We start from the raw sequence: 12294 nt of genomic DNA, 5'->3' as shown, positions 1-12294 counted from the left end.
AAAGTGTCAGAAATGGGATTGCTGCTTTAGTTGCTGATCCAGTGAAAGGATTAATTGATGAGCTGACTACAGCGAAGAGAAAATTTTAGACCCAGAGATGACTCTCACAGTTTACTGAATTATTGATGTCATTGTTTTCCAATCAAAAGACTGATTTCAGTTAGACAATTGTCCACACGTCTCAGTCGTTAGTGCCCAGTCACATGGCCTGTGACAGTTTGTTCAGCAGAGCTGTCATTCTCGAAGTGGCGATGGATAAAACATTATTTTAGAAGTTCAATCACTGCAGTTTTTTGAACACCTTTAACCTTTTGACCTATAGAGAACGTAATCAATGACACAGAGCAGGTAAACTTCACTTGCTGTTTGTTTTTTCATTAAAAAGAGAAAAAGCCCTTGTTACTGACTTTGCTACACAGAAGATCAGAAAAATGAAATGCTAGTAAATAAATGTTAGACATATTTCCTTTGAACTGATGGGCATAGAACTCGATTCTAGTTTCTACCATTGATGACCTTTTCGAAATAATGGGAAAAGAAACATTAACACATTTGTTTGTTCAGTTGAAACACCTTTAAGTCATTTTATTATGTCCAGAAGTTGTACAAACATTGAGTTCTAAGACATTCTAGTACATATGCCTAATTGAATCAACCTTTAGGACATTATCTATTACCAAAAAAAAATGTACACTACTTGCATTGGCTTGTCTTTTAGTAGATGTATCGGATTTTTTGTACACAGTAATTTGTCGAATAGGGGGTAGGGGGCCCATCAACATACCCGGGCCTATGGGTACCTTGCCAGGCCACTGAATTTAATCGTACTTGTACACGTGTAACTTAGTTTGCACTACGAAACGTGTGCTCTACCTATAAGTAGCACCCATTCCATGGCAGTCAACTTCCTTCTGTTGTTTGTTTTAAGGCCCACCCCTGAACATATCCATAGAATATATCGGCTATGATGGGTACAGAACAAACTGTGACAATGAAGTACTTTTGCGATTTGCTAACAGATCTACCTCCGTTGAGTTTACATGCCAAGCCAAAGAATTGATTAAATATATACGTTACAGCATTACCTCGAACACCTCATTGTGTATGTTTAACATTAACAAAGGTTAGTTGTTTCACTGACCTATGTATTTTACTGACTTAATGTATTTCACTGACATATGTATTTGACCGACTTAAATGTATTTCACTGACCTGTATATTTTACTGACTTAATGTATTTCACTGACCTATGTATTTCACTGACCTATGTATTTTACTGACTTAATGTATTTCACTGACTTAATGTATTTTACTGAATTAATGTATTTTACTGACTTAATGTATTTCACTGATCTGTGTAACGAAGCCCACGCGCCTCTTTAAAAATAGCAAAGAATAAGCTCATTCTTTGTTGTTTTTTTTCTAATCTCTTTCTCTCCGAATTGACGATACCATCATTTATTTGACCTCATTAAATTAAATTATTGCTTAACTTTATAAACACGACTTTGTGTTATATAAAAAGAGTGTGCATTTCTATTTAATTCTAGACCAAATAAAACCTGGGCATGCTACCCTGCCTCATAGTGGCGCCCGTGTGGAAACGATCGTAGGAGGAAACGATTAGGCTAAAGGGTAGCAAAACAAGACTCCCGTGGGGGTGCCTAAGGGGGTGCGAGAGCATCCTCATTGCACTGTGCCGAGTTGTAAAAAAGCTCCCACAACCTTGTCACAATCCAGGCGCTGTTCCTCAAGGGGCCGTTACATAAATGGCGTGTCCCGCACAGCCTGGTATAGAAAAGGAAAATGGCGGGGATCTTAGTGTACGCGGCCTCTTGCCGCGAGTCTGACCCACCCGACAGACAGAACAGTGTACACTGTTCTCAATCAGGCCGGTGAGAGGGAGCTCTTGTTCACTTTTGCTGGCCTAGAGTTCCAAGAGCCGAAGGCTCAACTCTACCTGACAGTTTCAAGAAGAAGAAGAAGAATACCAAATAAAACATTTTCTGATAACAAACGACAAAGCTATTGAAGTTTAAAGGGAAACTCCGATGGTTTTTCAATTCTGAGTTATTGACATATTTGAATTCTGCGTAAAAAGTTGTAATAGTAAACATTGCACCATTTTGTATTTCAATGCTTAGAAACATTTATATTTAATAAATTAGACATTAAATTGTTGACATCTCTAAAACAACGGGGTGCTTTGAGATTTTGTTTTTAGGTTAGCTATACTAGATCTAACTGCAGAACGAAAAGATAAGATCTATTTCTTTTACGAGAATGTTAACTTTGCTGTATGGTCTCCCGTTATATAATAAGTCAATAGATTAAATTAGTAGGCTAGTGTGACGTCACATAGAAATCCTGTGAATATCTGACTGTTTTGGATGCGCAGGAAAATTACGTCAGAAAAACATCAATTACTAAGTAATTATTGCAAATTAAAAAAAAAAGAATAATATATTAATTATCTGTAAATCAAAACACAAGTTATATCAAAAATTGTCCAAATTATCGGAGTTTCCCTATAATCCTAACCGGGTCGGGAAATAGTAATGAGCGAAATGAAGAATGACTGTACACAAATCAATAAAACAAATTAGCCAATAAGCTAATGAATTAGAAGTAATTAATTAATTTTTATTTGAACTTCAAAAAGAGAGCTAGATAATTTTTTTTTTCATAGGAAAGTATTCTTTTTTTTTTCTATGTTACAAAGCTTATACCAACTCACTCTGTCTGTCTGTTTGTCTGTCTGATAAAACTTTTGTACACGTTATTTCTGCCACTTCCCAGTCTGGATCAACTTTAAACTTTCCACAATTATTCATCGTTCGTAATAAATCGATAAAAAAAATAAACCAATTAATTAATTAATTAGTTGTTATTAATTAATTTTGTTTGATTTACAAAATAGGGAATAAATCTTACAGTATTGTGATAGATGGCTGTAAATATACAGTTCTTTCCCTTTTTTTTGTTTTTGCAAGTATTTTTATTTTTGTTTTTGTTTGTTTGTTAAGGTCTTAGAATAAACAAAAAAGTATTTCATGTTTCAAAAGAAATGTATAAACATGAACACATGGGAAAGGAACTAAGAAGACAGAAAATCAATACGGAAAAAAGCTTTCTTGAATTGTAGTGCAAACTAATCGTGGGAAAACTTATCTTAAAAACATGATCAAGAAAAAAAAACTGGAAGAAAAATAAGTTCTTTACCGTTTCTATGCGTTAAAATAAAAGAGGCGTAAAACCAGAGACAGACAGACAGACAGTCAGACAGACAGACAGAAAGTCAGATAGAGTACAGACAGATAGATAGATAGATAGATAGATAGATAGATAGATAGATAGATAGATAGATAGATACATTTTTTTCTGAAACTTAAAGCATAACAAGCTCTCCAACGTATTTAACTCCTTGTATCCCTGTATAGGGCGACTAATGCCACTAGACACATCTGCTGCTAATAGTACAAGTTCCGGACCAGAGTCTCAATCCTTCAAAGAGGTGGCGGACGGCTGTTCTGATACTAATAATCTGTGTGGGTGCAACGCACTTTACCCCAATGCGGAGGTGCACGTCATAGGTCTAACTGCGCGCTACAACAGCAACATTGATTCCGTCTACTTGTACATTAGCAGAAATAGTAAGTATCAGTCAGACTAAAGGAAGACACAATGTGACACTTCCAGCCGATTATTAAGTTTAAAACTAAAACGTCTTCTAAGATTTTTCTGTTGGGACTAAGCTTTATTGGAGTGCTTCTATTCATGTTATTGTAGGACATTACTTTAAAAAAGAAGATGATTACGTCTTACGCATGTTCATAGGTCAATCTTTCATGCAAATGCATGTTGAAACATGCTAAGTACGATCTGGTTCTATTTGCTTTTGTATACATGTGGTTGAAGCTGCTATCTACGAGAATGTTTCATTTTGGAAACAGAATTCAGCTCGAGTTTGAATCCCAATTTAAAACTGCAGCCTACATCGGGATTCAAAGTCGAGCCCTTTTCCAGGAGGCAACTGAGTCACACACCCTGCCGTATAGACCATTTGCAAAATCTTTTGTGGTTGTCATAGGTCTATTGGATCGTAGCTACAGACAGCTAATAATTTTGTCAAAGGATACCCGTTTGAGCTGTTCAGCAAAATCCAGCGTCAGGTCTTTTCTGGAGTTTGGCACATCGGTGGCAAATAGATAACTGACGAGGCGTGTTTCAATCATCAAATGAAAATCCACAAACCTTTCATTAAAAATTGAAGATCTCAAGAATTAAAATCATTCTTGCATTTGAGCAAAAAGCAAACAAAAACCAAAAAACAACATATTTAGTTGCCGATTCTTACTGCCCGCTGAATGTCTGCATGCAAAACCAACTTTTACTTTTGTGTTATGCTCATTCAGATCAATCGTGATTTTGCAAACAACGACCAAACCCCACAACTACAATCTCATATCTGCCGGTTCGTGCGGTTTGCGCGCTGGACTGTCATTCGGACAGCCGGCTCCCATCCCCCGTCGTTCTGTGGGAGGTTCGGACTAGGAAGTAAATTATCTTCAGCTCTAAAGGAACATTCGAAACATATAAAACATTTTACAAACATACCTTAATTCAAAGATCTGTATTAGACTATTTCGTCAGCTTGACTTGAAAGATGATTCCTATTAAAAGCTATACCCCCAAGATCAACGTCTTCTCTTTCGACTCAGGACCGGACACAACAGAATGAGACAACATATGCACCGGAAGCTCAAAATTGGAACCAGTAAAATGTGCCCATGTGGAGTGTCACCTGAGAATGCTGACCATGCCCTTCAAAACAGCTCTCTGTACCAAGAGGCCCGTACAAGACCCTGGTCTCATTGCACCCCAATAGAAAGAAAACTATAAAACTATAGTAGAGTCACTATTGCGGAACAGGCATGTTTTGTCGAAATTTGTTAAAATCTATTTTATTTTGACATTTTCTGCTAAACTACTGTAACGGTACTGCTCATGGTCCATTTTTCTACATTTCCAATATACGAGTTTTCCTTTCACAGCAGAAGATTAATTTTGACTCCAGGTTAAAGTTGACAAGTGTGGAATCGTCCATTATTTTTCACGTACCAGGAGAACCGCATAGGCCATGGCTTAAGGCTTTTTAAAAATGATAATGACCTATCACCTGCATGATATACCTAATTTTTGGTTTATGAATGGATGTAGAAAAACTTCGTTTCATAGCTATCCACCAGGAATTGAATTTAAAATAAATTCGGAGGTGTTCACCCAGTTTTTATCTTTTTAAAGATAGTAAACCTTGTGAAACACTATAGATATTATATACTCTACCTGAGCATTTAGCTTAATATATACTTAGTGATTTAGATTATCGGAATTTTAATATGAGTTTGTATTAGTATTCATAAATTTAAATTTAAAAACATTTAGAGAATAATAGAACATATAGTATAGAATTGATGATTACCAGACGTCCTCCTTCTTACAGCGTGTCCTCCGTTTATTTTCAATAACAAAATAACTCAGAAATGATAAATGTTGCTTTCAATGAAATTTCACTTCGACAAGCATCTAGGAACTTCAATATACCAGTCACCACCCTCCCTAACAATTTAAGCTTTGTGGGAAGCATTCCATTATTTCAAGAAAGAATCTTTTGACGATGATGAGGTAGAGAATTTTGTTGTAAACTGGCTTATCTATCTGTCTGTCGCCATGGGTTTGGAAAAAAAAACAAATTCTGAAGTCGATGAGACACTAAAGGTCTTTAAAATGGCTTCCAGCGATCCTACAGTTCAAAGCCATCCTAAGACATCCACAAGACAATGTTATGACTGTAGGGTTAGTCTAGGCAAGAAAAGAGCGGCTATTTCACGTACTGATGTAGAAAAATGGTTCCTAGAGTTTCAAGACTAGATCAACAGCAATGACCCTTGTCTATTAAATGATCCAACCAGCATCTTCATCGATGATGAAAGCGGGTTTATATTTGATCCGAAAAGACGGGCGGTGTCTTTTGCATGAAAAGGCAGTAAACATGCAAGCCTATATACGGTTACCTCAGGCTGTAAAACAGGTGACGGTGCGAACTTGTATAGGCCTAAATGCACCAAGACAGTCTACCCATCCTTTGTTAATGTATACCTACAAAAGTAGTCCCTCTAAAAATAAATCTACTTCCCTGATGTCTTTAAACATGTTAGAAAAGGGTTGGATAACAACTTCCATATACTATTCATGGCTAAATAGATACACTTTTTATTTTCTGCTATCATCCTTATCCCAAAACCTATTATTCTCTTAGTTGACGGTCATGCAAGATCAGGCTTTCATTTAGAATCATATTAAAAGCGCTCTATTGGACAAACACCATCAAGAAGCATATACGTTTCCATGACAGGCGATGGGATTAATCTATAGAGTTCTTTGGAGGAAATTTAAAGAAAATCTGGAGAAAAGTGGCAGCACCTGAGATAGCCTTAAACTGCTATAGGACTGCGAGAAATTATCTCTTCAACCCAAACAAATTTGTGTATAAATATTTGTTGTATATAATTAATTATGTAAATATCCGCTGTATAGGCTTGCAAATATGTAGGTCTAATTAATTTTTGTTAGTAAGTTTTTCTTTTTTTCTAGCGGCCCCCGAAAGGGGAAAAGACGCTATTAGTTTTGTGTGAAATGTCTGTCCGTCTGTCCGTCCGTCCCGTTTAGATATCGTAAACTAGAAAAGATATTGAAAATCCGACATCACAATATTTTAGACCATTCAAAGTTCTGATGCAACGGCTACTTTTTTTTTTCTGAAAGGGAAAAACCTAATTTTTAAAATCTGTTATGCAAGCAGTTTTTTTAAAGAGAAAAAGCTAATTAATATACATTATAAGTTAGACCTAATTTAAAACGAATAGTAACCTTATAAAGTTCAAATTTCTAAACTTTTTTTTTTATAGCGAAATTTTTTTTTTTAAGAGATTGAGCCTTTTCAAAACAATTACATCAATTATAAGACTTCAAATAGGCCAGGAGAGGCGCGGTAGTAAAGCAGTAAAGCGCTTGGCTTCCGAACCGGGGGTCCCGGGTTCGAATCCTGGTGAAGACTGGGATTTTCAACTTCGGAATCCTTGGGCGCCCCTGAGTCCACCCAGCTCTAATGGGTACCTGACATTAGCTGGGGAAAAGTAAAGGCGGTTGGTCGTTGTTTTGGCTACATGACACCCTCGTTAACCGTAGGATACAAAAACAGATGAACTTTACATCATCTGCCCTATAGACCACAAGGTCTGAAAGGGGAACTAGTTAGGCCAGGTTCACATCTAACTTTACATTCACTTGCACCTATCCTTTGATCTTCTGGACCGTTGGGGCACTACACAAGATCTGTCAACCTTTTTTCTCCATTCTTATATCTCATTTGTCTTTGATATAATTTCATTTGGATTTTCTTTCTGAAAATATTGAAGCCTGCCTGGGTGGACCACTTCGGGGGCCGATTTTAAGTTTGTGTTTCCACACAAACTGTCTTTGTAACCTTGTTTTCTTTTGATTTCTTCGTTTATTTGTTAATATTATTGCTTTTTCTACAGTTGGAATACAAATCATAGGCCTAATATCAAATATCATATATATATAATATTAATATAACAAAATAGAATTAAGGAATAGTGGAAAATAAAACCTTGTAAGGAAAGTCAGGTGTGACGTTAGTTACAACCAAAAGAAGAGGTCAAGAGCCTAAAAGTGGCAATGTGTTGTCTTAAGCTCTAGAAAAATAAAATTAATGTAGAGGATACGGACTTCAAGTATTATATAAGACCAATAAAATATGTTCTTTGTATAGGCTTTGTTCCGACATTTTTACAGTGTTCCGCAATTGTGACTTCTTAAAAAATCCTGTTCCGTAATTGTGACTGACCATATCTCAGTCGATTTGAATGTAAAATTTAAATATGTGTTGCAAAACTAAACAATGCATCTATTTTTATCAGAAAATGGATGGGCAATGCCTAAATACTTTTAGTTATTCCATAGGTCTAACCATTACGGAGCAAAAAATTGGAAACTAAAAGTAGCAGCAAACTGTTTCGCAATAGTGACTCTACTATATATGGAGAGCTCCCTGATATGGAAACCACTGCGCAGTTCACCTCATATATAGGTCTAGTCATCTGAACACTCCAACATGAAAATCAGAATAAGGAATAAGAAGAAGTGCACCTTTTGGTATGCGTCATTCATTCTGTCCCGCAAAAATCATGCGACGCTAGGTTACAACGTGAATGTAAAAAATAATAATAAAATTCCAATCACGTAAATATACTGATGTAAGTCTAAATTTTCTAAAAATTAATCACAGGATTAATTCAAAATAATATTTTTTTAAAGTATTTTTTTTTTATTCTACTTCTTGTAAGTCTCGTTTCCAAAGTAATATTTCCTGTTTAAAAATTCCTTTCAGGTACAAGATATTTTATTCCTCTCTACCTTTTGTTAAGAGCAATCAGTAAAAACGAAACAACAATATTAAATTACATGCAAAGAGTTCCAGAAGGCGCAGTGGCACGGTTCCCGCTGATTCATGGGGAACAAATCAAACGCATTGAGATCAGATTTATTTCAGACAATACACCTTTATATATACCTATCTATATCTGTGAGGTAGAGGCTTATGGAGGTAGGTCTTTAAGGACAAACTACATCATAACGTTAAAACTCAGCGAGGCAAATATTTAGCATAAACATAGTGAACATGAAACATATTTCATTTGTACGAACTGCTCTGAATCTTTAGTAACATTGCTTTCAACAACCAGAGATAGTGTAGCTTCTCTCTCTCTCTCTCTCTCTATCTACACACACACATTCACTGTCTCTCTCACACGCATACACACACATACATTATTACACAAAAAACATACATACACACTCATACATTATTGCATACACACATATACACATGCACACATACATACATACTTACATATCATATCATATATACATACATACTGTATTATTATTATTAATAATAAGGCTTGTTTTCGAGCCTGAAGATTAATGAAGATTGCAATATTTTCCGTGGCTACTGTCCATATCGGCGTTCGCAAGGACATCGCTGTCTGTAGTGCGGTCTTGCCTCTTCAGGACACGTAATTGTAATTGTAATGATTATTGCTATTATCATGTTAGAGACGAACAAATGACATTCTCTGGCACTGCCAGGGTCGAGTTAGAGACGAACAAATGTACATTCTCTGGCACTGCCAGGGTCGAGTTAGAGACGAACAAATGTACATTCTCTGGCACGGCCAGGGTCGAGTTAGAGACGAACAAATGTACATTCTCTGGCACGGCCAGGGTCGAGTTAGAGACGAACAAATGTACATTCTCTGGCATGGCCAGGGTCGAGTTAGAGACAAACAAATGTACATTCTCTGGCACGGCCAGGGTCGAGTTAGAGACGAACAAATGTACATTCTCTGGCACGGCCAGGGTCGAGTTAGAGACGAACAAATGTACATTCTCTGGCACGGCCAGAGTCGAGTTAGAGACGAACAAATGTACATTCTCTGGCACGGCCAGAGTCTAGTTTTGTCAAAGAGAAACAACATTCATTGTGTGTACACTGAGGAATTTTCTGGTGATGCGGCAGATTGTTTTAAACTATTACTGAATGATAAATTAAAGCTTAACAGCATATTTTAACAGATAGGTCAATAACAAACTGGTCATCAAGATTGCTTTTTAAATGCCATCTCGGACCGTCTCTGGTCCTGGCGTCTAGGGCTTGTTAGTAGCTGTTAGCTTATAGTTAGAACCTGAAGTGTTGTAGGTCGATATTTAGTGGTTTAGATTAATTCATTTGCGGCTAACGATATTTTATTAAAAACAGGAACATGCAAGTACACCTATTTATAGCTTCAACCCTAGATGATGCCGAAGCATAGATTAAATAGTAGTCTGTAGGGCTATAATTGAGATCTATGTTTCGATCTACATTTATATAGATCTAAGAGAATTAGGACAACCATCCCTCCATGTTAACTAACTAACTCAAAGGTGAAGAGAAATTTTTTAAAAAATATGCGGCAATAGCTGCTCAGTATATAAAGCGCATTTATAATGTAAAGTTTCATTTCTAATTATCTTATAATGAAATATGTTTGGTGTATATTCATATATTTTTAAGCAGATTATTATGTTTTAAAGATATACGGTAATAAATTCCTGAATAGACATTAATGAAACGATGCCCAATTTATACATTTTAATAGAAATGTAAATACAAGTAGAACTTTTTATTATCCGGCCAAGTTCCAACTATGCTGCAGTGATATTCGACCGGAACCGAATATGGCAGATAGTGAAAATGTCCGGATATTCGGCCGGTGCCAGTGCACCCCTCCAAGCACTATTTCCGGTATTAAAAGCCAACAAAATGCATATTCTGAGGTATCTTAAGTGCATTGCCCTGCTGTTAAAAAGTTATATTTAAAAAACCTAATCTTCTATTCTTACTTATTTAGATCCTCCCCCGCCGTTCGGCGCCTTGGGCGGCAAGCTGCTTCCACAAAATTCTGTCACTGGCAATGTCTGAAGCCTTTTCCCACCTGCTCTGAGGACCTCCATGAAAGTGTGGCGCCAAGTTGTCCCTGTTTGCGCTTTCCTCCTAATGGCCTCCATGTCATCGCAACTCTTCTTATGCGTTATTCATTTTGTCCTCTGAGGACCTCCATGAATGTGTGGCATCAAATTTTACTAGGATGTCATCGCAACTCTTCTTATGCCTAATTCATTTTGTCGGAGAACATGTCCCGCAAACCTCATGCGACGCTCTGTCACAACCTTACTAAGGGGTCGACTCCCAGCTCGGCACAAAGGATTTCCTTGATTGAGACCCGATCTCTTTTTTAACTGTCTCCTAAAATCTCAGCCATCTTTGTTGAGCCACATTTAGGCTTTTTAAAATTTCGGCAGATGACTATTCACTGCACTTTATTAATGGAGCCCAGCCACTGGTAGAAATTTGTAACCTCTTTTGGTTACGCTCTCGGAATAAGGTGACTGTATTTTGCTTTAGATTTTATATCGAAAAGGGAAGTTTTATCGTCAACATCATCAGTTGGTGGGTTTTAAACTAAAACAATCTCTGGAGTTTTTTTGTTTTTTTTTTAATTATAATTTAAATTTAGAATAATATTGAAGAGAGAGGTTTTCAACCTCATAGCCTTTTGAGTGCCCGTAATTTGCTTTTTGTTTTTAAATGAAGAGGATTTTATAGCTTTCAATCAGGCTGAAGGGGGGGGGGGTTAAATTCAAAACCCATTTGGCTAGAATTTTGAATAATTTGCTTTTTTTTATATTGAAGAGGTATTTTTTGGCTTTAAAGCATGCTGGAAGGGGGCTGGGGTTAAACTTAAAACCCTTTTGGCTATGCTCATAGAATTTTGAGTAATTTGCTTTTTTTATATTGAAGAGATATTTTTTTGGCTTCGAACCCCGCTGAAGGGGGTTTAAACTCAAAACCCTCTTTGGTTACGCTCATAGAACTTTGAGTGTGAAATTTGCTTTTTTTTATATTGAAGAGGTATCTTTTAGCTTCAAAGCAGGCTTAAAAAGGGGGGGGGGGTAAACTTAAACCCCTATTGGCTACGCTTATAGAATTTTATGTGTGTCGTTTGCTTTTTTTTTTATTGAAGAGGTTATTTTTTAGCTGGAAACTCCGCTGGAGTGGTGTTTTAAACACAAAACCCCTCTTGGCTACGCTCATAGAATCTGGTGTCTGATGAATGGATAGTCTTATATTAAAGAAGGGGGTTTTATCGTTAATTTCGGAGTGGGGTTTTCAAATCAAAATCTTCCTTATCCATGCTCTTGGAATATGGGGATTGTCGTTTGCATTATTTTGTTTGTTTTGTTTTGTTTTATAGAAGAGAGGAATTTAACTGCAAAAACCTCTGGAAGAGGGTTTTAAACTCAAAAACCCATTTACTGCTCTAGGGCAAGTGATGGTTTATTATTAAAATCTCACCTAAAATAAACAAAATCAAAGCAAAAAATCAGTCACTAAATTCCGACAAAAAGGTATGAATATTCGTATGTTTGATTTAATTAAATTATTTAAGAATGTACTAATTGATAACTGCCTTCACCTTTATATACAACTTTCCAAATGCAGTTTAACCCTTATTAGAATTTGTTGTGACCTCGTAAACAAATTGATGGCATCATGGCAATCATAAATCTAATAGGTCAAGTATTCTTTTCAAAGCAAATGCCAAT

General features: G+C 36.4%; 1 protein-coding gene across 1 annotated transcript in view; it reads left to right on the top strand.

Moving 5' to 3' along the window:
• Positions 1-12294, top strand: part of LOC106051504 (multiple epidermal growth factor-like domains protein 10) — a 65016-nt gene that overhangs the window by 16279 nt on the left and 36443 nt on the right. Inside the window, exons 5-7 of the mRNA XM_056027961.1 lie at positions 929-1123; positions 3441-3653; positions 8474-8689. Coding sequence (XP_055883936.1) covers positions 929-1123; positions 3441-3653; positions 8474-8689 — 624 coding nt within the window. The remainder of the gene's footprint in view (positions 1-928; positions 1124-3440; positions 3654-8473; positions 8690-12294) is intronic.

The sequence above is a fragment of the Biomphalaria glabrata genome, chromosome 4, assembly GCF_947242115.1.
Source record: "Biomphalaria glabrata chromosome 4, xgBioGlab47.1, whole genome shotgun sequence".
NCBI lineage: Eukaryota > Metazoa > Mollusca > Gastropoda > Planorbidae > Biomphalaria > Biomphalaria glabrata.
The sequence above is the reverse complement of the archived record's forward strand: the minus strand, read 5'-3'. Positions and strand labels throughout refer to the sequence as shown.